General features: G+C 40.3%; 1 protein-coding gene across 5 annotated transcripts in view; it reads right to left on the minus strand.

Moving 5' to 3' along the window:
- Nucleotides 1-26,625, minus strand: part of TBCE (tubulin folding cofactor E) — a 106,901-nt gene that overhangs the window by 55,226 nt on the left and 25,050 nt on the right. For all 5 annotated transcript variants that reach the window (XM_082423129.1, XM_082423128.1, XM_082423125.1 and 2 more), the window contains exon 2: nt 23,012-23,145. In XM_082423129.1, coding sequence (XP_082279255.1) covers nt 23,012-23,111 — 100 coding nt within the window. In that variant the 5' untranslated portion in view covers nt 23,112-23,145. The remainder of the gene's footprint in view (nt 1-23,011; nt 23,146-26,625) is intronic.

Raw genomic sequence — 26,625 nt, forward strand, 5'->3', positions numbered from 1 at the left:
GCTGTACCAAAGCGCTCCAAAAAGAGCACTTTATACATATTTCATGTATCAAATAAATCATGTAAACTCTGATTCTCAATGGTATTATTTCAATAAAGTCTATGAAAAAAAGAACATTAAAAACTTTGGAATAACAACAGCAACAAAACAACACTGACAAAGTACAACTGACAAATGTTATTTTTAAAAATACCTTGGGCCATATAACCTAGCTCATAAATAATGTCAACAGCCTACATACAGTACTGTCAAAATGTTACAAAAGTCATAAAATGTTAAATAAACAACTTTCCTCTTTGGGGAGAAAAGAAGTGTAACAACAGTAAAGATTAGATATAAATTTTCTTTACATGGGATACCAAGAAACCCATATCTAATGTTAATCAAGAAAAAAGCCAGTGCAGAATTTTTGTGGCACAAACAGCAGATTAAAAGACCTATAACTGCTGTATCAAAACCTCAGGGTAACTGCAAACCAAAAATCTACTATACACACACACACACACACAAAGAAAAAGCAATCCAAACACAACACTAAAGACAGTCATCAAATCACAAGAGAACAAAAGAGGAAGGGAAGAAAAAAGACCTTCAAAAACAAATCCAAAACAATTAACAAGCTGGCAATAAGAACATACATATGGGTAATTACCTTAAATGTAAATGGATTAAATGCTCCAACCAAAAGACACAGACTGGCTGAATGGATATAAGAACAAGACCCATATATATGCTGTCTACAAGAGACCCACTTCAGATCTAGGGACACATACAGACTGAAAGTGAGGGGATGGAAAAAGTTATTCCATGCAAATGGAAATCAAAAGAAAGCTGGAGTAGCAATACTTGTATCAGACAAAATAAACTTTAAAATAAAGACTGTTACAAGAGACAAACAAGGACACTACATAATGATCAAGGGATCAATCCAAGAAGAAGATATAACAATTGTAAATACGCGCCGAACATAGGAGCACCTCAATATATAAGGCAAATGCCACCAGCCATAAAAGGAGAAATCAACAGTAACATGATAATAGTGGTGGACTTTAACACCCCACTTTCATCAATGGACAGACCATCCAGACAGCTAATCAGTAAGAAAACACAGGCCTTAAATGACACATCAGACCAGATGGATTTTTTTGCTGTTTACAAAGCATTTCATCCGATAGCAGCAGAATACACATTCTTTTCAAGTGCACATGGAATATTCTCCAGGACAGGTCACATGCTGGGCCACAAAGTGAGCCTCGGTATATTTAAGAAAACTGAAATCATTTCAAGCCTCTTTTCCGACCACAACAGTAGAAGATTAGAATTCAACTATAAGAAAAAAATTGTAAAAAACAAAAACACATGGAGGCTAAACAATATGCTACTAAACAACCAATGGATCACTGAAGAAATCAAAGAGGAAATCAGAAAATACCTAGAGACAAACGAAAACAAAAACACGACAATCCAAAACCTATGGGATGCAGCATAACCAGTTTTAAGAGGGACGTTTGTAGCAATACAATCTTACTTCAGAAAACAAGAAATATCCCAAATAAACAACCTAACCTTACACCTAAAGCAACTAGAGAAAGAAGAAACAAAATCTAAAGTTAGTAGAAGTAAAGAAATCATAAAGATCAGAGCAGAAGGACTTCCCTGGTGGTGCAGTGGCTGAGAATCCGCCTGCCAGCACAGGGGACACGGGTTCGATCCCTGGTCCGGGAAGATCCCACATGCCGCGGAGCAACTAAGCCTGTGCACCACAACTACTGAGCCTGCGCTCTAGAGCCCACGAGCCACAACTACTGAAGTCCACATGCCCTAGAGCCCGTGCTCTGCAACAAGAGAAGCCACTGCAATGAGAGGCCCGCGCACCGCAACGAGGAGTGGCCCCCCACTCGCCGCAACGACAGAAACCCTGTGCGCAGCAACGATGACCCAACTCAGCGGAAAAAAAAAAAAAAAAGATCAGAGCAGAAATAAATGAAATAGAGATAAAGAAAATAGAAAAAAGATCAATAAAACTAAAGGCTGAAAAAACAAAAAAACCGAAAAGGTGGTTCTTTGAAAAGATAAACAAAATTGATAAACCTTTAGTGAGACTCGAGAAAAAAAGGGAGAGAGCTCAAATCAATAAAATTAGAAACAAAAAAGGAGAAGTTACAATGGACACCACAGAAATACAAAGGATAAGAGACTACTACAAGCAACAGTATGCCAATAAAATGGACACCCTAGAAGAAATGGACAAATTCTTACAATGGTACAATCTCCCAAGACTGAACCAGGAAGAAATAGAAAATATGAACAGACCTACCACAGTACTGAAATTGAAATTGTGATTTAAAAAACTCCCAACAAAGACTTCCCTGGCAGTCCAGTGGTTAAGACTCCATGCTTCCGCTGCAGGGAGCACGGGTTTGATCCCTGGTTGGAGAACTAAGATCCCTTCTGCTTTGCAGTGTGGCAAAGAAAACCAAAAAAAAAACCAAACAAAAAAACTCCCAACAAACAAAAGCCCAGGACCAGATGGCTTCATGGGGGAATTTTATCAAAAATTTAGAGAAGAGTTAACACCTATTCTTCTGAAACTATTTCAAAAACCTGTAGAGGAAGGAACACTCCCAAACTCATCCTATGAGGCTACCATCATCCTGCTACAAAAACCAGACAAAGATACCACAAAAAAAGAAAATTACAGGCCAATATCACTGATGAACACAAACACAAAACTCCTCAACAAAATACTACCACAATACATTGAAAGGATCATACACCATGATCAAGTGGGATTTATCCCAGGGATGCAAGGATTTTTCAATATCTGCAAGTCAATCAATGTGATACACCACATTAACAAACTGAAGAATAAAAACCATATCATCATCTCAATAGATGCAGAAAAAGGTTTTCACAAAATTCAACAGATTTATAATAAAAACTCTCCAGAAAGTGGGCACACAGGGAACATACCTTAACATAATAAAGGCCATGTATGACAAACCCACAGGTAACAACATACTCAATGGTGAAAACCTGAAAGCATTTCCTCTAAGATCAGGAACAAGACAACAATTTCCATTCTGCCCACTTTTATTCAATGTAGTTTTGGAAGTCTTAGCTACGGCAATGAGAGAAGAAAAAGAAATAAAAGGAATCCAAACTGGAAAAGAAGAAGTAAAACTGTCATTGTTTGCAGATGACATGACACTATACATAGAAAATCCTAAAGATGCCACCAGAAAACTACTAGAGCTCATCAATGAATGTGGTAAAGTTGAAGGATACAGAACTAATACACAGAAATCTGTTGAAGTTCTATACACTAACAACAAAAGATCACAAAGAGAAATTCAAAAGACAATCCCATTTATCATCGCATCAAAAAGAATAAAATACCTAGGAATAAACCTACCTAAGGAGGGAAAAGACCTGTACTCCAAGAACTTTAAAATGCTGATGAAAGAAATCTAAGATGACACAAACAGATGGATAGATATACCATGTTCTTGGATTGGAAGAATCAATATTGTCAAAATGACTATATTACCCAAAGTAATCTACAGATTCAATGCAATCCCTATCAAATTACCAATGGCATTTTTTGTAGACCTAGAACAATTTTTTAATTTGTATGGAAACAAAAAAGACCCCAAACAGCCAAAGCAATCTTGAAAAAGAAAAATGGAGCTGGACGAATCAGACTCCCTGACTTCAGACTATACTATAAAGCCACAGGAATCAAAAGAGTATGGTACTGGCACAAAGACAGACTCATAGATCAATGGAACAGGTACGAAAGCCCAGAAATAAACCCATACACCTGTGGTCAATTAATCTACGACAAAGGAGACAAGAATATACAATGGAGAAAAGACAGTCTCTTCAATAAGCAGTGCTGGGAAACCTTAACAGCCACATGTAAAAGAATGAAATTAGAACATTCTCTAACACCATACACAAAAATTACTCAAAATGGATTGAAGACCTAAATGTAAGATGGGATACTATAAAACTCTTAGAGGAAAACATAGGCAGAACACTCTTTGACATAAATTGCAGCAATATATTTTTGGATCCACATCCTAGAGTAATGAAAATAAAAACAAAAATAAACAAACAGGACCTAATTAAACTTAAAAGCTTTTACACAGCAAAGGAAACCATAAACAAAATGAAAAGGCAACCCACAGAATGGGAGAAAATATATGCAAATGAAGTGACTGACAAGGGATTAATCTCCAAAATATATAAACAGCTCATGCAGCTCAATTAAAAAAAATTTAACCCAATCAAAACCTGGGCAGAAGATCTAAATTAGACATTTCTCCAAAGAAGACATACAGAAGGCCAAAAAGCACATGAAAAGATGTGTGACATCGCTGATTCTTGGAGAAATGCATATCAAATCTACAATGAGGTATCACTTCATGGTGGTCAGAATGGCCACCATCAAAAAGTCTACAAATACAAAATGCTGGAGAGGGTGTGGAGAAAAGGGAACCCTCCTACACTGTCAGTGGGAATGCAAATTGGTACAGCCACTATGAAGAACACTATAAAGGTTCCTTAAAAAACTAGAAATAGGGAATTCTCTGGGCAGTCCAGTGGTTAGGCCTTGGCGCTTTCACTGCTGGGGCCCAGATTCGATCCCTGCTCAGGGAACTAAGATCCTGCAAGCTGCATGGCGCAGCCAAAAAAAAAAAAAAAAAAACTAAAGTAAAAATAGAGCTACTTTATGATCCAGCAATCCCACTCCTGGGCACATACACAGAGAAAACTATTATTCAAAAAGATACATGCACCCCAATGTTCACTGCAGCACTATTTACAATAGCTAAGACATGGAAACAACCTAAATGTCCACTGACAGAGGAATGGATAAAGCAGGTGTGGTACATATATACAAAGGAATATTACTCATCCATAAAAAAGAATGAAATAATGCAATCTGGAGCAACATGGATGGACCTAGAGATTATCATATGAAGTGAAGTAAGTCAGACACAGAAAGACAAATACCATATGATATCATTTATATGTGGAATCTAAAAAATGATACAAATGAACTTATTTACAAAACAGAAACAGACTCACAGTGAAGTAAGTCAGAAAGAGAAAAACAAATACCATATGCTAACACATATATGTGGAATCTAAAAAAAAAGAGGTTCTTACGAACCTAAGGACAGGACAGGAATAAAGATGCAAACGTAGAGAATGGACTTGAGGACACAGGGAGCAGGAAGGGTAAGCTGGGACAAAGTGAAAGAGTAGCACTGACATATATACACTACCAAATGTAAAATAGATAGCTAGTGGGAAGCAGCTGCATCGCACAGGGAGATCAGCTCGGTGCTTTCTGACCACCTAGAGGGGTGGGATAGGGAGGGTGGGAAGGAGACGCAAGAGGGAGGGTATATGGGGATATATATATATACACATAGCTGATTCACTTTGTTATACAGCAAAAACTAACATAACACTGTAAAGCAATTATACTCCAATAAAGATGTTTAAAAAGAAAAAAAAAAAGAAACACACTCACAGACTCCAAAAACAAACATGGTTACCAAAGGGGGGACTTCCCTGGTGGTGCAGTGGAATGCAGGGGGCCCAGGTTCGATCCCTGGTCAGGGAACTAGATCCCACATGCATGCCGCAACTAAGGAGCCCACATGCCGCAACTAAGGAGCCCACATGCCACAACTAAGGAGCCCATGTGCTGCAACTAAGGAGCCTGCCTGCTGCAACTAAGACCCCACGCAGCCAAATAAATAAATATTTAACAACAAAACAAAACAAACATGGTTACCAAAGGGGAAAGGTGGTGGGGGGATAAATTAGGGGGTTGTGATTAACATATACACCACTGTATATAAAACAAATAACCAACAAGGACTTACTGTATAGCACAGGGAATTCTACTTAATATTCTGTAAAACCTATATGGGAAAAGAATCTGAAAAAGAACAGATACATGTATATGTATAACTGAATCACTTTGCTGTCAACTATACTCCAATATACAATAAAAATTTTAAAAAAAGGAAAAAATCTAGCATGGAATTCTAATGGCATAAACAGCAGATTAAAAAACCTACATTTTTGAGGGTCAGGGTGCCTGCAACCTGGAAAAAAAAAAACGACCTGTAACTTTGAAGGGTCATATGATGACCCATGTTAAAGAATGTACCTACTCTACCTTGCGACTAATTTTCAAGGACTGTAAACCAAGAGGTTAATAAGGACACACTTTTTCAATAACCTGGTTTATTTATTGGTTTAAAAGAACTCTATTCACCAATATGACAACATGAACCAAAATTTAAGTGTAAAATATACATAATATTTTGTATATGTGTTTATTTTTTAGAGAAGCATAGTGAAGTATTTAGGGATGAAACGCCACTATGTACATCACTTAATTTAAAATGCTTAAGCAAAAAGTAAAAGAAATGTAGCAAATATGGCAAAATGTTAACTGTTAAATTGACATAACAAGCATACACAGGTGTTTCCTATACTAGTCTGTTTACTTTTCTGTACGTTTGAAACGTTTTATAATGAGCACCAAAAAAGTACACATAGCCTCCTTAAATCTATTCTACTTCTAGGAATTAATCCTACAAATATAGCTCTGTCCACTAAAAAAGGCCTAGAAACAATGACTAACCCAGTAGCAGTAAGTACGCTTAGAGCTCAGATTGAGGCCTCCAGGGCTTCCCTGGTGGCACAGTGGTTAAGAATCTACCTGCCAATGCAGGGACATGGGTTTGAGCCCTGGTCCGGGAAGACCCCCACATGCCACAGAGCAACTAGGCCCGTGCACCACAACTACTGAGCCTGCACTCTAGAGCCCGTGAGCCACAACTACTGAGCCCATGTGCCACAACTACTGCAGCCCACGCGCCTAGAGCCCATGCTCCGCAACAAGAGAAGCCACCGCAATGAGAAGCCCGCGCACTGCAACAAAGAGTAGCCCCTGCTCGCCGCAACTAGAGAAAGCCCAAGCGCAGCAACGAAGACCCAACACAGCCAAAAATAAAATAAATAATTTATTTTTAAAAAAAAGATTGAGGCCTCCAAATGCTATTTGCCACTTAAAAAAAAAAATCAGGCTCTTGGAGAAATGGCTGATTGTGATGTGAGGCAAAACACATGTATGATGAACCTTACACATTTGATAGTTTCCTTATCCTATGAGAAATAAGGAAGCTATCAAAAACCACTGGGTCATATCAAAAGTATTAAGGAGCCAGTATGAAAGGGTTTCTACTTGCCAAAGATGGGATAATTTGAGCAATCAATAAGAATAATAACAGCAATGGACTGAAATTTATCAAATATGTTTAAACCCGTGACTTTATAAAGATAGATTTTTTTTTAAAATTAATTAATTTATTTATTTTTGGCTGTGTTGGGTCTTCGTTTCTGTGCGAGGGCTTTCTCTACTTGCGGCGAGCGGGGGCTACTCTTCATTGCGGTGCGCGGGCCTCTCACCGTCGCGGCCCCTCCCGTTGCGGAGCACAGGCTCCAGACGCGCAGGCCCAGCAGTTGTGGCTCACGGGCTCAGTCGCTCCACGGCATGTGGGATCTTCCCAGACCAGGGCTCGAACCCGTGTCCCCTGCATTGGCAGGCAGATTCCCAACCACTGCGCCACCAGGGAAGCCCTAAAGATTGTTTTTAAGTTCACTAGTCTTCTACTGAATCAACTCATTATTACGAAGACTGATAAATAAAAGGAAAAAAATCAAACATTTATCCTGCCTTTCAGTCACTCTATTATTTTGGAAAGTAAGTAATTAACACGGGGAAGTTTTCCATGATATAATTCGTCCAGCTACTTGTCTCATCCACCAGAAGAATGATGATAAAAGAAAGAAAATTATCAGAATGTCACCACTTTACAAGCCCAAATGAGATAATGGATGTAAGCCATATACACCAACAGCTGCTACCATATAGCAAAGAGACCCGACCAGACATTATGCACTTCCTGACTCAAGTATACATCACCTATAGAGTATTCGTACAAAAAATAAAATATCATACCTGCATCTAATCAAGCCTATACGAAACTACCAACTTACAGGGAATGCAGGGGACAGAAAAACGTATTAATGACATCATGGGAATGCAATCAGAAAGATCCAGAATATGGGAAATTTTACAAGACAAACAGCACAATTTTTTCAACAAATAAACTGTAAGGAAGAAAAAAAAGGAATCAATGCGGGAAATCCTGTATCCAACCAACAGGACTGCCAGAAAAAAAAAAAAAAAGCAGGTAAAATGGAAAGGTCAAATTACCAAAGGTATCTTAGAAGAAAACTTCTCGTAACTGAAGAAACACTATGACTTCAGACTGAGCAGGATTAACCACGAACACACCAAAGACAATGAATGAAGAAACACCCACAGATGGACACAGCTCCTTTCATAATAAGCCCTTTTGTACTGTATTTTTACTATGGTCACGTTTTATGTTAATAAATACTAAGAAAACACAGCAGCAAGGCTTCCAGAAGATCTGATACTCCCCACGGGGCCCACATACTCTGCTTTGCAGTGTCTCTGGATGCCCAAGGCGTCAGCCCCTGCTTTCCTGGGGTGAAGCAGATCCGCGGAGTTTCACAGTTTAATGAAGGCTGTCCACTAGGAAGCCCTCTGAGCCTCAGGACCACCCTGGGGAGTGTGCGGAGGGGCTGGGATCAGTGCCGCCCCAAGGGGGTGGTGAGGGACCTCACCGCTAGCTTAAGAGAAGCATACAGCCGGCTGTTTACACTGAGGCGATTCTAAGTCCGGCGGCATGAGCGGCCAGAGGAACTGGGCCTCTGGGCCCCCATGCAGGGCTGCTTGCCACCCCTATGCTGCACAGGGGGTCTCCCAGGGTCCTCCTTACTCTTCCAGGTTCCAGAGCTCGGGAGAGAGCACGTCCCAGGCCCCTGAGCAGCCTGGCTCCCATGCACCCTTCTCGCCCCCCATCTGCCCAGCACTGAAGCTGGACTCTCCCAGGAGGGGAAGGCAAAGAAGTCTCCATCTCCCAGCTGCAGACAACTGACTTCCCTCAGCTCCCGCTGAAGGGCAAGCGGAACAAAACCAGCTCCCCAGAGAAAGCAGCCTGGCTGAGCAGGTGGAGAGGGCGTGGGTGGACTGAGGAGCGGGACCCATTAGCTGTGGCTCTGCTTCCATGGGTCTGGGCGCCTCCTGGTCCCCCTCTAAAGTACGGAGGCACACCTGTCAAACGTTCAGATTCTGTGACTTTAGAAACAGATGAACTGAAGCAAAGGAGTGAAGCTCTTATGTGTGAACAGTGACTATCCCCCAAGTGACAGCCAGACGCAGGAAGGGCCACCCAGAGATCGTACCTGGAGCCTGCGGATAGCAGTGGGAGCCACCCCGTTGGACTTAACTGGGGGGCCTGAAGGAGAGGCCTGGGAGGAGTGGAGGATCAGCCTAGGCAGATGGGACTAAACTGCCTTAGCAAACAGCCCAGCCAGCTCTAGAGGCCCTGCCCAGATCCCCTGCGGGAGTGCCCAGCCCTGTGACCAGCTGGGGAACCAACTGGTGAGGGCTGGGGAACCAACTGGTGAGGGCTGGGAATCTGTGCTCATAGCTCCGCCCACTGCAGCCCTAAAAGAGATAAAACAGAAATCGCTAGCACACAGCAGCAGATCAATCCCCACTACCCGGTTCATTCCTTCCCCTGAACTGACACCTCCCTGAGCACTGTTAACCCTTCACAGCTCCAGATACGCCCTTACTTTGTGTTTCTTCCGCATTTTACTCAGCACAGGGGTTAAGAGGCAGAGCACCTGGGTTAAATTCTGCCTCATCAATTCCTAACCAGGTCTACTTAAACTTTCTGTGCCTCAGTGTCCTCTTCCAGAAGACAGGGATGACGCTGTCTGCCTCACTGGATGAGAGATCATTCAGGCATTCAACAAACATACTGAACACCTACTAGGCACTTGGAGTGCTAGGCGTGGCCGTTCCAGGTGCTCAGCGTACACCAGTAACTAGTCTAAGTGCCTTTAAGCCTTTAGCTCATTTAGTTGTCACAGCAGCCCTGTAACAACATCCAGTGAAGTAACCCCAGGAGTAAGTACTAAATCTGTGTTCAACTTCTCTGCATCTTTGTACCAATCCCACAGGTGATCTCTAAAAGGAATCCAAGAGTAGCACCAACTGAGGTAGAGTAATGGAAAGAATGCCCCATACAATGATATAATTAATGAAGTGTAAATATGCAGTAGTTCCTGCTTTGCAGAATTATAATTTTCAGGAGAAAAAATGTCTGATATTACATACATGAAGAATGTATCAAAATCACAGGCAATTTAATAAATGAAAATAATATATACCACTTTAGATTTGCTAAACTATCAACAAATAGCTTCCATCTAAGTTATTGTATTTGTGAGGTGCCACTCCAATCTGCCTTTAGGAACTGGAATGTATTCCCCCAAGCTGCTGGGCATACTGGCTTTTGGCAGTTAGCACTCAACTGTGGGCCCTCTTTTAGAATTCTCTCCACTGAAAAAAGCACCTTGCCCCAGAGCACACCTCCTTCCTAAGGCAACCAGAACCCAGTAATAGATTATCATACCTCAACTATGAAAGACTCTGAAGGGCCATACTATCTTCAGGGTTCCCCCATGGGGTCACCTAAAACGCTTATTTAGAATAATCACAGCCCAACTTCTCCCTCCGCCCAATCCACTCCCTTTCATTAGGATCAATCCTAAGAGTACTCCCTAATACACTTTTTGAACAGTAAACTTCCTAAACGTGAATCTCCAACTCAATCTGCTTCCCAGAACACTGGGGTATTAGAAACTTCCAAGAACTGGACACTGACCCAATACTTTCAGACAGCAATTTGGCAATATGTGTCAAGAATCTTAAAATATTCATATTCTTGAGAAGCAATAGAATAGAAATGGTATGGGCTCTAAAGCAGAGATTTAAATCCCAGCTCTTTATAAGAAAGCTTTGAGACCTGAGTCTTGGTCTCCTCATCGATAAAAATGGGACAAATAACATCTATATTTTAGAGTTGTTGTTATAATGTTAGAGTTGTAATAATGTTCTTCTTCAAAGTGGAGAGCATATGTAAAAGCACCTGGTACACAATGTTGCTTAATTAACAATTAATGTTGCACATCAGCTGACTTTAAATATTGATTGATTGGTTCAAGATGGCGGAGTAGAAGGGCGTGCTCTCACTCCCTCTTGGGAGAACACCAGAATCACAATTAACTGAACAATCATCAACAGGAAGGCACTGGAACTCACCAAAAACGATACCCCACATCCAAAGACAAAGGAGAAGCCACAATGAGACAGTAGGAGGGGCACAATCACAGTAAAATCAAATCCCATAAACACTGGGTGGGTGACTCACAAACTGGAGAACAATTATACCACAGAAGTCCACCCACTGGAATGAAGGCTCTGAGCCCCATGTCAGGCTTCCCAACCTGGGGGTCCGGCAATGGGAGGAGGAATTCCTAGAGAATCAGACTTTGAAGGCTAGCGGGACTTGATTGCAGGACTTCGACAGGACTGAGGGAACAGAGACTCCACTCTTGGGGGACACACACAAAGTAGTGTGTGCATCGGGACCCAGGGGAAGGAGCAGTGACCCCAGGGGAGACTGAACCAGACCTACCTGCTAGTGTTGGAGGGTCTCCTGCAGAGGCGGTGGGTGGCTGTGCCTCACCGTGAGGACAAGGACACTGGCAGCAGAAGCTCTGGGAAGTACTCCTTGGCGTGAGCCCTCCCAGAGTCCGCCATGAGCCCCACCAAAGAGCCCGGGTAGGCTCCAGTGTTGGGTTGCCTCAGGCCAAACAACCAACAGGGAGGGAACCCAGCCCCACCCATCAGCAAACAATCGGATTAAAGCTTTACTGAGCTCTGCCCACCAGAGCAACAGCCAGCTCTACCCACCACCAGTCCCTCCCATCAGGAAACTTGCACAAGCCTCTTAGATAGCCTCATCCATTAGAGGGCAGACAGCAGAAGCAAGAAGAACTACAATCCTGCAGCCTGTGGAATAAAAACCACATTCACAGAAAGACAGACAACATGAAAAGGCAGAGGGCTATGTACCAGATGAAGGAACACGATAAAATGCCAGAAAAACAACTAAATGAAGTGGAGACAGGCAATCTCCCAGAAAAAGAATTCAGAATAATGATAGTGAAGATGATCCAGGACCTTGGAAAAACAATGGAGACAAAGATCGAGAAGATGCAAAATATATTTAACAAAGACCTAGAAGAATTAAAGAACAAACAAACAGAGATAAACAATACAATAACCAAAATGAAAAATACACTAGAAGGAATCAATAGCAGAATCACTGAGGCAGAAGAACGGAGAAGTGACCTGGAAGACAGAATGGTGGAATTCACTGCTGGGGAACAGAATAAAGAAAAAAGAATGAAAAGAAATGAAGACAGCCTAAGAGACCTCTGGGACAACATTAAACGCAACAACATTCGCATTACAGGGGCCCCAGAAGAAGAAGAGAGAGAGAAAGGACCCGAGAAAATATCTGAAGAGATTATAGTCGAAAACTTCCCTAACATGGGAAAGGAAGTGGCCACCCAAGTCCAGGAAGCGCAGACAGTTCCATACAGGATAAACCTAAGAAGAAACCTGCCAAGACACAAAGTAATCAAACTGGCAAAAATTAAAGACAAAGAAAAATTATTGAAAGCAGCAAGGGAAAAACAAAAAATAACATACAAGGGAACTCACACGAGGTTAAGAGGTGACTTCTCAGCAGAAACTCTACAAGCCAGAAGGGAGTGGCATGACATATTTAAAGTGATGAAAGGGAAGAACCTACAACCAAGATTACTCTACCCGGCAAGGATCTCATTCAGATTTGACGGACAAATCAAAAGCTTTACAGACAAGCAAAAGCTAAGAGAATTCAGCACCACCAAACCAGCTCTACAACAAATGCTAAAGGAACTTTTCTAGGCAGAAAACACAAGAGAAGAAGAGGACCTACACAAACAAACCCAAAACAATTAAGAAAATGGTAATAGGAACATAGGTATCGATAATTACCTTAAATGTGAATGGATTAAATGCTCCAACCAAAAGACATGGGCTCGCTGAATGGATACAAAAACAGGACCCATATATATGCTGTCTACAAGAGACCCAATTCAGACCTAGGGACACATACAGACTGAAAGTGAGGGGATGGAAAAAGATATTCCATGCAAATGGAAATCAAAAGAAAGCTGGAGTAGCAATACTCGTATCAGATAAAATAGACTTTAAAATAAAGAATGTTACAAGAGACAAAGAAGGACACTATATAATGCTCAAGGGATCAATCCAAGAAGATATAACAATTATAAATATATATGCACCCAACATAGGAGCACCTCAATACAGAAGGCAACTGTTAACAGCTATAAAAGAGGAAATCAACAGTAACACAGTAATAGTGGGAAACTTTAACACCTCACTTACACCAGTGGACAGATCATCCAAACAGAAAGTTAATAAGGAAACACAAGCTTTAAATGACACAATAGACCAGATAGATTTAATTGATACTTATAGAACATTCCATCCAAAAACAGCAGATTATCCTTTCTTCTGAAGTGTGCATGGAACATTCTCCAGGACAGATCATATCTTGGTAACAAATCAAGCCTCAGTAAATTTAAGAAAACTGAAATCATATCAAGCATCTTTTCTGACCACATGCTACTGAGATTAGAATTGAGATTAGAATTGAGATTAGAAATCAATTACAGGGAAAAAAGACGTAAAAAACACAAACACATGGAGGCTAAACAATATGTTACTAAATAACCAAGAGATCACTGAAAAAAATCAAAGAGGAAATCAGAAAATAGCTAGACAGATGACAATGAAAACATGATGATCCAAAACCTATGGGATGCAGCAAAAGCAATTCTAAGAGCGAAGTTTATAGCTATACAAGCCTACCTCAAGAGACAAGAAAAATCTCAAATAAACAATCTAACTTTACACCTAAAGGAACTAGAGAAAGAAGAACAAACAAAACCCAAAGTTAGCAGAAGGAAAGAAATCATAAAGATCAGAGCAGAAATAAATGAAATAGAAACTAAGAAAACAATAGCAAAGATCAATAGAACTAAAAGCTGGTTCTTTGAGAAGATAAACAAAACTGATAAACCATTAGCCAGACTCATCAAGAAAAAGAGGGAGAGGACTCAAATCAATAAAATTAGAAATGAAAAAGGAGAGGTTACAACAGACACTGCAGAAATACAAAGCATCCTAAGAGACTACTACAAGCAACTCTATGCCAACAAAATGGACAACATGGAAGAAATGGACAAATTCTTAGAAAGGTTTAACCTTCCAAGACTGAACCAGGAAGAAATAGAAAATATGAACAGACCAATCACAAGTAACGAAATTGAAACTGTGATTAAAAATCTTCCAACAAACCAAAGTCCAGGACCAGATGGCTTCACAGGTGAATGCTATCAAACATTTAGAGAAGAGCTAACACCCATCCTTCTCAAACTCTTCCAAAAACTTGCAGAGGAAGGAACACTCCCAAACTCATTCTATGAGGCCACCATCACCCTGATACCAGAACCAGACAAAGGTACTACAAAAAAAAGAAAATTACAGACCAATATCACTGATGAATATAGATGCAAAAATCCTCAACAAAACACTAGCAAACAGAATCCAAAAAAACATTAAAAGGATCATACACCATGATCAAGTGGGATTTATCCCAGGGATGCAAGGATTCTTCAATACAGGCAAATCAATCAATGTGATACGCCATATTAACAAACTAAAAAATAAAAATCATATGATCATCTCAATAGATACAGAAAAAGCTTTTGACAAAATTCAACACCCATTTATGATAAAAACTTTCCGGAAGGTGGGCATAGAGAGAACCTACCTCAACATAATAAAGGCCATATACAACAAATCCAGAGCCAACATCATTCTCAATGGTGAAAAACTGAAAGCATTTCCTCTAAGATCAGGAACGAGACAAGGATGTCCACTCTCACCACTATTATTCAACACAGTTTTGGAAGTCCTAGCCACGGCAATCAGAGAAGAAAAAGAAATAGAAGGAAGACAAATTGGAAAGAAGAAGTAAAACTGTCACTGTCTGCAGATGACATGATACTAAACATTGAGAATCCTAAAGATTCCACCAGAAAACTACTAGAGCTCATCAATGAATTTGGTAAAGTTGCAGGATACAAAATTAATGCACAGAAATCTCTTGCATTCCTATACACTAATGATGAAAAACCTTAGAGAGAAATTAAGGAAACACTCCCATTTACCATTGCAATAAAAAGAATAAAATACCTAGGAATAAACCTACCTAAGGGAGACAAAAGACCTGTATGCAGAAAACTATAAGACACTGATGACAGAAATTAAAGATGATACAAACAGATGGAGAGATATACCATGTTCTTGGACTGGAAGAATCAATAATGTGAAAATGACTATACTACCCAAAGCAATCTACAGATTCAATGCAATCCCTATCAAATTACCAATGGCATTTTTTACAGAACCAGAACAAAAAAATCTTAAAATTTGTATGGAAACACAAAAGACCCCAAATAGTCAAAGCAGTCTTGAGGGAAAAAAATGGAGGTGGAGGAATCAGACTCCCTGACTTCAGACTATGCTACAAAGCTACAGTCATCAAGACAATATGGTATTGGCACAAAACCAGAAATATAGATCAATGGAACAAGATAGAAAGCCCAGAGATAAACCCATGCACCTATGGTCAACTAATCTATGACAAAGGAGGCAAGGATATACAATGGAGAAAGAGAGTCTCTTCAATAAGTGGTGCTGGGAAAACTGGACAGCTACATGTAAAAGAATGAAATTAGAACACTCTCTCACACCATACACAAAAATAAACTCAAAATGGATTAGAGATCTAAATGTAAGACCAGACACTATAAAACTCTTAGAGGAAAACATAGGAAGAACACTCTTTGACATAAATCAAAAAAAGATCTTTTTTGATCCACCTCCTGGAGTAATGGAAATAAAAACAAAAATAAACAAATGGGACCTAATGAAACTTCAAAGCTTTTGCACAGCAAAGGAAACTACAAAACAGACGAAAGGACAACCCTCAGATGGGGAAAATATTTGCAAACGAATCAACGGACAAAGGATTAATCTCCAAAATATATAAACAGCTCATGCAGCTCAATATTAAAAAAACAAACAACGTAATCCAAAAAGGGGCAGAAGACCTAAATAGGCATTTCTCCAAAGAAGACATACAGATGGCCAAGAAGCACATGGAAAGCTGCTCAACATCACTAATTATTAGAGAAATGCAAATCAAAACTACAATGACGTATCACCTCACACCAGTTAGAATGGGCATCATCAGAAAATCTACAAACAACAAATGCCGGAGAGGGTGTGGAGAAAAGGGAACCCTCTTACACTGTTGGTGGGAATGTAAATTGATACAGCCACTATGCACAACAATATGGAGATTCCTTAAAAAACTAAAAATAAAATTACCACATGACCCAGCAATCCCATTACTGGGCATATACCCTGAGAAAACCATAATTCAAAAAAGAGACATGCACCCCAATGTTCACTGCAGCACTATTTACAATAGCCAGGTCATGGAAGCAAGCTAAATGCCCATCAACAGACGAATGGATAAGGAAGATGTGGTACATATATACAATGGAATATTACTCAGCCATAAAAAGGAAAAAAATTGGGTCATTTGTAGAGACATGGATGAACCTAGAGGCTGTCATACAGAGTGAAGTAAGTCAGAAAGAGAAAAACAAATATCGTATATTAACACATTTATGTGGAACCTAGAAAAATGGTACAGATGAACCGGTTTGCATGGCAGAAACTGAGACACAGATGTAGAGAACAAACGTATGGACACCAAGGTGGGAAAGCGGCAGGGGGTGGGGGGGTGCTGTGATGAATTGGGAGATTGGGATTGACATATATACACTAATATGTATAAAATGGATAACTAATAATAACCTACTGTATAAGAAAATAAATAAAATTTAAAAATTAACAAAATATATATATGTAAAAAAAAAAGATTAAATATTACTTTCTCTTCCAATTTACCAATAATTCAAGTCAAATAAGGGAAGACACTCTCTCCACACTAAATATCCTGGTAAACCTTAGGTCCATGAAGGCAGAGTCCGTATCTACCTAGTTCAGTGGTTCTCAAACCTTAGTGAACTTATTAAAGTACCCTGGAGAGCTTCTTAAAACACAGGCTGCTGGGCCCCACCTCCAGAGTTTCTGATTCAGTAGTTCTGGGGTGAGGCTCCAGAATTTTCACTGCTAACAAGTAACCAAGTGATGCTGATACTGGTCAGTGACCACACTTTGAGACCCTCCGGTATAAGTTTTTCACTGAATCCCACTGGATTGATTCAAGCCAGTTCCTAATACACAGAAGATACTTAAATATTTGTTGACTGACTAAAACATATAAGTAAGTCTACTATACTGTTGTTTACAAAAGTAAAAGACTAGAAATTAATGTCTAAAAATGGGGGGTGATTAAATAAACTATGTACTATACTAAATGTAACCATTAAGAAACACAAGTAAAATCATCAACAAAATGAAAAGGCAACCTACTGAATGGGTGAAAATATTTGCAAATCATTTATCTGATAAGGGGTTAATATCCAAAGTATAAAAAGAATTCATACAACTCAATAGCAAAAAACCCACAAATCTGACTTAAAATTGGGCAGAGGCTCTAAACAGATACTTTTCCAAAGAAGACATACAGATGGCCAACAGGTACATGAAAAGATGCTCAAGATTAGTAATTATCAGGTAAATGCAAATCAGAACCACAAGGAGCTATCACCTCACACTTGTTAGAAATGCTATTACCAAAAAGACAAGAGATAACAAGTGTTGGTTAGGCTACGGAGAGAAGGGAACCCTTGTGCATTGCTGGTGGGAATGTAAATTGATGCAGCCACTATGGAAAACATTATGGAGGTTCCACAAAAAATTAAAAACAGAAGTACCATAGAACCTAGAATTAAACTTCTCAGTATTAATCCAAAGGAAACAAAACACTAACTCAAAAAGATATTTGCACCCCCATATTTACCGCAGCATTATTTACAGTAGCCAAGACACAGAAGCAACCTAAGTGCCCACTGATGGATGAATGGATGAAGAAGATGTGGTACATATATATAATGGAATATCATTCAGCCATAAAAAGAAAGGAAATCTTGCCATTTGCGACAACATGGACAGAACTTGAGAGCATTATGATGCTAAGTGAAATAAGTCAGACAGAGAAAGACAAATACCATATGATCTCACTTATATGTGGAATCGAAAAGAAAAGAGAAAGAAAAGAAAAAAGAAAGGAAGGGAAAGGAAGGAATAGGAAAGGAAAGGGGGAGAGACCTTCAAGGTGGAGGAGGAGTGAAACATGGAGATCATCTTCCTCTCCACAAATACATCAGAAATACATCTGCATGTGGAACAACTCCTACAGAACACCTACTGAACGCTGGCAGAAAATCTCAGACTTCCCAAAAGGCAAGAAACTCCCCATGTACCTGGGTAGAGCAAAAGAAAAAAGGAAAAACAGAGACAAAAGAATAGGGACGGGACCTGCCCCTCTGGGAGGGAGCTGTGAAGGAGGAAAAGTTCCCACACACTAGGAAGGCCCTTCACTGGCAAGAGTGGGGGTGACGGGGTGGGGGGGGAAGATCGGGGCCACGGAAGACAGCGCAGCAACAGGGGTGCAGAGGGCAAAGCAGAGAGAGTCCCACACGGAAGATGGGTGCCGACCAGCACTCACCAGCCCGAGAGGCTTGTCTGCTCACCCGCCGGGGCGGGCGGGGGCTGGGAGCTGAGGCTCGGGCTTCGGAGGTCAGATCCCAGGGAGAGGACTGGGGTTGGCTGCGTGAACACAGCCTGAAGGGGGCTAGTGCACCACAGCTAGCCGGGAGGAAGTCTGGGAAAAAGTATGGACCTGCCTAAGAGGCAAGAGACCACTGTTTCAGGGTGCATGAGGAGAGGGGATTCAGAGCACCGCCTAAACGAGCTCCAGAGATGGGCATGAGCTGCGGCTATCAGCGCGGACCCCAGAGACGGGCATGAGATGCTAAGGCAGCTGCTGCCGCCACCAAGAAGCCTGTGTGCGAGCACAGATCACTCTCCACATCTCCCCTCCCAGGAGCCTGTGCAGCCCTCCACTGCCAGCGTCCCGTGATCCGGGGACAACTTCCCCGGGAGAACGCACAGCGCGCCTCAGGCTGCTGCAATGTCACACCTGCCTCTGCCGCCACAGGCTCGCCCCGCATTCCGTACCCCTCCCTCCCCGCGGCCTGAGTGAGCCAGAGCCCCCTAATCAGCTGCTCCTTTAACCTCCACCTGTCTGGGCGGGGAACATATGCCCTCAGGCGACCTACACGCAGAGGCGGGGCCAAATCCAAAGCTGAACCCCGGGAGCTGTGTGAATAAAGAAGAGAAGGGAAGGGAAATCTCTCCCAGCAGCCTCAGGAGCAACGGATTAAATCTCCACAATCAGCGTGATGTACCCTGCATCTGTGGAATACCTGAATAGACAACCAATCATCCCAAATTGAGGAGGTGGACTTCGGGAGCAACTGTAGACTTGGGGTTTGCTTTCTGCATATAATTCGTTTCTGGTTTTATGTTTATCTTAGTTTAGTATTTAGAGCTTATTATCATTCGATTTATTTATTGATTTGGTTGCTCTCTCCCTTCTTGTTAATATACAGTTTTTTTTTCTTTTTTCTCTTTTTGTGAGTATGTATGTGCATGCTTCTTTGTGTGATTTTTGTCTGTATAGCTTAGCTTTTACCATTTGTCCTAGGTTTCTCTCTGTCCGTTTTTGTGTTTTTTAAAATATAATTTTTAGCACTTGTTATCCTTGGTGGATCTGCTTTTTGGTTTGGTTACTCCCTCTTTCTTTCTTCTTTTTTTTTTACTTCTTAGTTTTTTAATTTTCAATGATTTTTTTTATTTTAATAACTTTCTTTCTTATTATTTTTTCCTCCCCTCCCCTCCCATCCCTTCTCCTCCCTCCTTCCTTTTCTTTTTTTCTCCCTTTTCTTCTGAGCCATGTGGCTGGCAGGGTCTTGGTGCTCCGGCCGGGTGTCAGGCCCGTGCCTCTGAGGTGGGAGAGCCGAGCTCAAGACACTGGTCCAACAGAGACCTCCCAGCTCCATGTAATATCAAACGGCGAAAGCTCTCCCAGAGATCTCCATCTCAACGCTGAGACCCAGCTCCACTCAACAACCAGCAAGCTACATTGCTGGACACCCTATGCCAAACAACTAGCAAGACAGGAACACAACCCTACCCATTAGCAGAGAGGCTGCCTAAAATCATAATAAGGTCACAGACACCCCAAAACACACCACCGGACGTGGTCCTGCCCACCAGAAAGACAATATCCAGCCTCATCCACCGGAACACAGGCACCAGTCCCCTCCACCAGGAAGCCTACACAACCCACTGAACCAACCTTAGCCACTAGGGGGCAGACACCAAAAACAGCGGGAACTACGAGCCTGCAGCCTGTGAAAAGGAGACCCCAAACACAGTACGTTAAGCAAAATGAGAAGACAGAGGAAAACGCAGCAGATGAAGGAGCAAGGTAAAAGCCCACCAACCAAACGAATGAAGAGGAAATAGGCAGTCTACCTGAAAAAGAATTCAGAGTAACGACAGTAAAGATGATCCAAAGTCTTGGAAACAGAATGGAGAAAATCCAAGAAATGTTTAACAGGGACCTAGAAGAACTAAAGAGCAAATAAACCATGATGAACAGCACAATAAATGAAATTAAAAATTCTCTAGAAGGAAACAATAGCAGAATAACTGCGGCAGAAGAATGGATAAGTGACCTGGAAGATAAAATAGGGGAAATAGGGCTTCCCTGGTGGCGCAGCGGTTGAGAATCTGCCTGCCAATGCAGGGGACACGGGTTCGAACCCTGGTCTGGGAAGATCCCACATGCCGCGGAGCAACTAGGCCCGTGAGTCACAACTACTGAGCCTGCACGTCTGGAGCCTGTGCTCTGCAACAAGAGAGGCCGCGATAGTGAGAGGCCCGCGCACCGCGATGAAGAGTGACCCCTGCTTGCCACAACTAGAGAAAGCCCTCGCACAGAAACGAAGACCAAACACAGCCAAAAATAAATAAATAAATAATAAAAATTTAAAAATAATAAATAAATAAATAAATAAATGCTGGAGAGGGTGTGGAGAAAAGGGAATCCTCTTACACTGTTGGTGGGAATGTAAATTGACACAGCCACTATGGAGAACAGTATGGAGATTCCTTAAAAAACTAAAAATAGAACTACCATACGACCCAGCAATCCCACTACTGGGCACATACTCTGAGAAAACCATAATTCAAAAAGAGTCATGTACCACAATGTTCACTGCAGCTCTATTTACAACAGCCAGGACATGGAAGCAACCTAAGTGTCCATCGACAGATGAATGGATAAATAAGACGTGGCACATATATACAATGGAATATTACTTAGCCATAAAAAGAAACGAAATTGAGTTATTTGTAATGAGGTGGATGGACCTAGAGTCTGTCATACAGAGTGAAGTAAGTCAGAAAGAGAAAAACAAATACCATATGCTAACACATATATATGGAATCTAAAAAAAAAAAAGAAAGAAAAATGGTTATGAAGAACCAAGGGGCAGGACAGGAATAAAGACACAGATGTAGAGAATGGACTTGAGGACACGGGGAGGGGGAAGGGTAAGCTGGGACGAAGTGAGAGAGTGGCATGGACTTATATATACTACCAAATGTAAAATAGAAAGCTAGTGGGAAGCAGCCGCATAGCACAGGGAGATCAACTCGGTGATTTGTGACCACCTAAAGGGGTGAGATAGGGAGGGTGGGAGGGAGACGCAAGAGGGAGGAGATATGGGGATATATGTATATGTATAACTGATTCACTTTGTTATAAAGCAGAAACTAACACACCATTGTAAAGCAATTATATTGCAATAAAGATGTTAAAAAAATATATATATAAATGTAAAAGTAATAAATACTCAAAATTCACAAAATAAATAAGTAAAAAGAAAAGAAAAAAGAAAGGAAGGGAAGGGGAAGGAAAGGGGAAAGGAAGGAAGGAAGAGGAGAAGGAGGGAGGGAGGGAGGGAGGGAGGAGGAAAGAAAAGAACTCATAGATACAGAGAACAGATCAGATTGGTAGTGCCAGAGGTGGAGGATGGGGGGTGGCTAAAATGGATGAATGGGGTCAAAAGGTACAAAGTTCCAGGTATAAAATAAGTAAGTCCTGGAGAGATCTTAAAATTCTCAGAAATGTATAAGTATGTGTGGTGATATATGTGAAGTAGACTTATTGTTGTGATTATTTTGCAATGTATACAAACACTGAATCATTATGTTGTATACCTGAAACTAATATTATATGTCAATTATATCTCAATAAAAAAGGAAATACAAGTAAAATGATGCTACAGAAACACAGATAAATATATACCAAATCATAAGTTAAAAACGGTAACACAGAATTGTATTTATATCAATTTAAACTACAACATACACATGGATTAATGGTAAGAGAAATTCCATAAATATTACCTCATTTTTGGGCTTAGGATTATGGGAATTCAACATTTTTAGTTAGTATTTAAAGTTTACTCAGAAGATATTTTAAGGTTGACTTAATATAAAATAGCAACACTGAATAATTAGATAAGTGTGTAATCAAATAAAGCCATGCATATCACAGGATATTGTCACAGAAATAAAACAACTGTATATCAGAGGCACATATAACTTGGTTGTTAGTTTCCTCAAAACTGGTGTTATAAAGCACTACTGAGAAGCCTACCCAGAAACAACTACAAAATAAATACACACACACACAAAATCATATATTACCTGCCATAGGAGGGACAACGCCAGAAAAACGCACTGTTGCATGTTCTCCATTAACTTCGACTCTCCGACCAACGACATCTGATGTCAAAGTGTCATTCATTATAACATTGCCAGAATCCAAAATATGAGGAGATCTAGGAAGAAAACACAACATTGACAAGGACGTAGTAAAACTCTTTAAAAAATATTTTTTTTAACTTTACGTAGCTATTCATGAGGTCAACGCTTCTACCCAATTTAGTCTTCACATTTTGGTGAAGGGAAGAACCTAAAGGTTTAGGTACCAGACTCTCAGAATTTGATTTTACTTTACTCTCTAACTATATTTTGATAATTTAATCCTTTTTTTAAAAAGCTTGCTTAACTCCAGTTAGCTCACATCACATGACTGTGTATTCTATCATTTACTGAAGGGAGTGGGAAGGGAAGGAGAATAGAAGAGAGGGGGATAAAGGTTACAGAGAAAAGGCAAAGGAAACAGGCAACATGGGTATCGTTCTCCTCTTTCCAGGAAGGAGAAACACAAATAAACAGATGCAGGAAGGAACACATATAATGAAAAATTCAGGGAATTCCCTTGCAATCCAGTGGTTAGGACTCTGCACTTCCACTGCCAAGAGCTCAGGTTTGATCCCTGGTCAGGGAGCTAAGATTCCACAAGCTGCATGGTGCAGCAAAAAAAAAAAAAAAAAGAAAAAAAGAAAATTTCAGAACCCTAAAAACAAGGAGCCCGAGAGAAAAGTATCATCTATCTAGGAACGATCACTAGGTCCAACTCCCACTTCAACAAGTTGGTTTCTTCAACAGATGAAAAAGAATGAGATGGAAGGAAAACAAAGAGATTAAAAGAAACTTAAGAGAAATGTAAGCCAACTGCAACGTACAGACTTTATCTGGAAACTAAATTCTTAAAAACTGTAAATAACTTTCAAAATAAATTATGAAAAAACTGAAAATTTGAAATGCTGACTAGATAGTTGATGATATTCAAGAATAACTGTTTCCCATAAGGCTAAAACAAAATCAATTTATTTGGCTAAAACAAAATCAATTTATTTTGCGAAAAAAAGGGAAAGAATAATTGTTAAATTTTTAGCTGTGCTAATGGTATAGTGGTTACGACTTTTTGTAAGACTTTATATTTCACAGAAATACACATTAAATTATTTACAGATTTTTTAAAGCTGTATTTTAGACGTACCACACCAGTGGCAGTATAGACAATACACTGAAAGGAAGTTAAAAGCAGAGTGGCCAGGTAGGGAAATAGTGCTGTAATTCGGGTGAAAACAATGACAGCTTGAGCCAAGGCACTCGCCTCCATACATTCATTCAACACATACTAAGCACTGACCACATGCTGGCTAATGCATGGACCTCACGGCGCACACAGTAAACCCTACATGTGTGACTCCTGCTTCAGAAGCTTACAGTCCAGTGGCAGTTAGACCTGAGAGAAGGGTATGGATTTTAGAGAAAATTAAGAGCTAGAACAGGGTCTGGAGATTAAATGGATAGAAATGGTAAAAATTGAAGACTAGGAAGACAAGATTTTGTCTAGGGTATATGGTGGTGCCAGACACCAACATGAGTAATACAAGAGAAGGTTTAGGCTTGGGAGGGAAGAGAGGTTGTTTGAGGTGCCTACAGAATGTCATGATGGACTTAGGACTCTAGTTCAAAAGACACGTTTTCACTAGAAATGTGTTTTTGGGAGTCAACAGCACAATTTATAACTGATAACCATGACAGTGGATGAGACTGAAAGTGTATTAGGTGCAAAGAAAAGAGGGTGGAAAGAAAAAGAAAGTCACTGACAGAACCCTGGGGAAATATAATATTTAAAAGAGAAAGGGAAGAAACCCCTAAGAAAGAGTCAGAGGAAAACCTGGTTTTCTTTTATCCTTTCTGGCTTTTCCTCCTCTGACTCAGCAAGTGGTATTCGGAAAGCTGAACAGCCCCATGTAATAAATCAATGAAGTTAGAACACACCCTCTCACCATACACAAAAATAAACTCAAAATGGCTTAAAGACTTAAGACATGACACCATAAAACTCCTAGAAGAGATCATAGGCAAAACACTATCTGACATAAATCGTACCAGTGTTTTAAGTCAGTCTCCCAATGCAATAGAAATAAAAGCAAAAATAAACAAATGGGACCTAATCAAACTTAGAAGTTTTTGCACAGCAAAGGAAACCATAAACAAAATGAAAAGACAACCTACAGAATGGGAGAAAATATTAGCAAATGATGCGACTGACAAGGGCTTAATTTCCAAAATTTACAAACAGCTCCTACAACTCAACAAAAAAAACAAACAACCCAATCGAAAAAATGGGCAGAAGACATAAAGAGACATTTCTCCAAAGAAGAAATACAGATGGCCAATAAGCACATGAAAAGATGCTCAAAGTTGCTAATTATTAGACAAATGCAAATCAAAACTACAATGCACTATTTCACATGGGTCAGAATGGCCATCATTAAAAAGTCTACAAATAACAAATGCTGGAGAGGGTGTGGAGAAAAGGGAACCCTCCTACACTGTTGGTGGGAATGTAAGTTGGTACAGCCACTGTGGAAAACAGTATGGAGGTTCCTCAGAAAACTAAAAATAGAATTATCATATGATCCAGCAACCCCACTCCTAGGCATATATCCAGACAAAACTATAATTCAAAAAGATACATGCACTCCTATGTTCATAGCAGCACTATTTACAATAGCCAAGAAAGATATGGAAACAATCTAAATGTCCATCAACAGAGGAATGGATAAAGATGTGGTACATATATACAATGGAATATTACTCAGCCATAAAAAAGAATGAAATAATGTCATCTGCAGCAACATGGATGCAACTAGGGATTATCATACTAAGTGAAGTCAGAAAGAGAAAGATAAATACCATACGATATCATTTAAATGTGGAATCTAAAATATGACACAAACGAACCTATCTATGAAACAGAATCAGGGACATAGAGAACAGACTGGTGGCTGCCAAGGTGAAGGGGGTTGGGGGAGGGATGGAGTGGGAGGCTGGGGTTAGCAGATGTAAGCTATTATACATAGAATGGATAAACAACAAGGTCCTACTTGTATAGCACGGAGAACTGTACTCAGTATACTAGTATAAACCATAATGGAAAAGGATATTTTAAAAAATGTATATATATGTATAACTGAATCACTTTGCTGTACAGAAAAAATTAACACAACATTGTAAATCAACTATACTTCAATTAAAAAAAATACTGATTGGGACTTCCCTGGTGGTCCAGTGGCTAAGAATCTGCCTTCCAATGCAGGGGACGCAGGTTTGATCCCTGGTCAGGGAACTAAGATCCCACAGGCCACAGGGCAACTAAGCCCGTGCACTCTAGATCCTGCGCACCACAACTAGAGAGCCCACGTGCTCTAGAGCCTGTGCCCCACAATGAAGAGCCTGCGCACCGCAACTAAGACCTGATGCAGACAAATAAATAAAATTTTTTTTAAATATTGCTTTCAAAAATAAATAAATACAGGTAAACCTCTGAGATATTGTGTGTTTGGTTCTAGAACACCAAAATAAGGTGAATATCGTAATAAAAAAGGAAGGGGGGC

This window comes from Balaenoptera physalus (genome assembly GCF_965194825.1).
Source record: "Balaenoptera physalus genome assembly, chromosome: 14".
Lineage (NCBI taxonomy): Eukaryota > Metazoa > Chordata > Mammalia > Artiodactyla > Balaenopteridae > Balaenoptera > Balaenoptera physalus.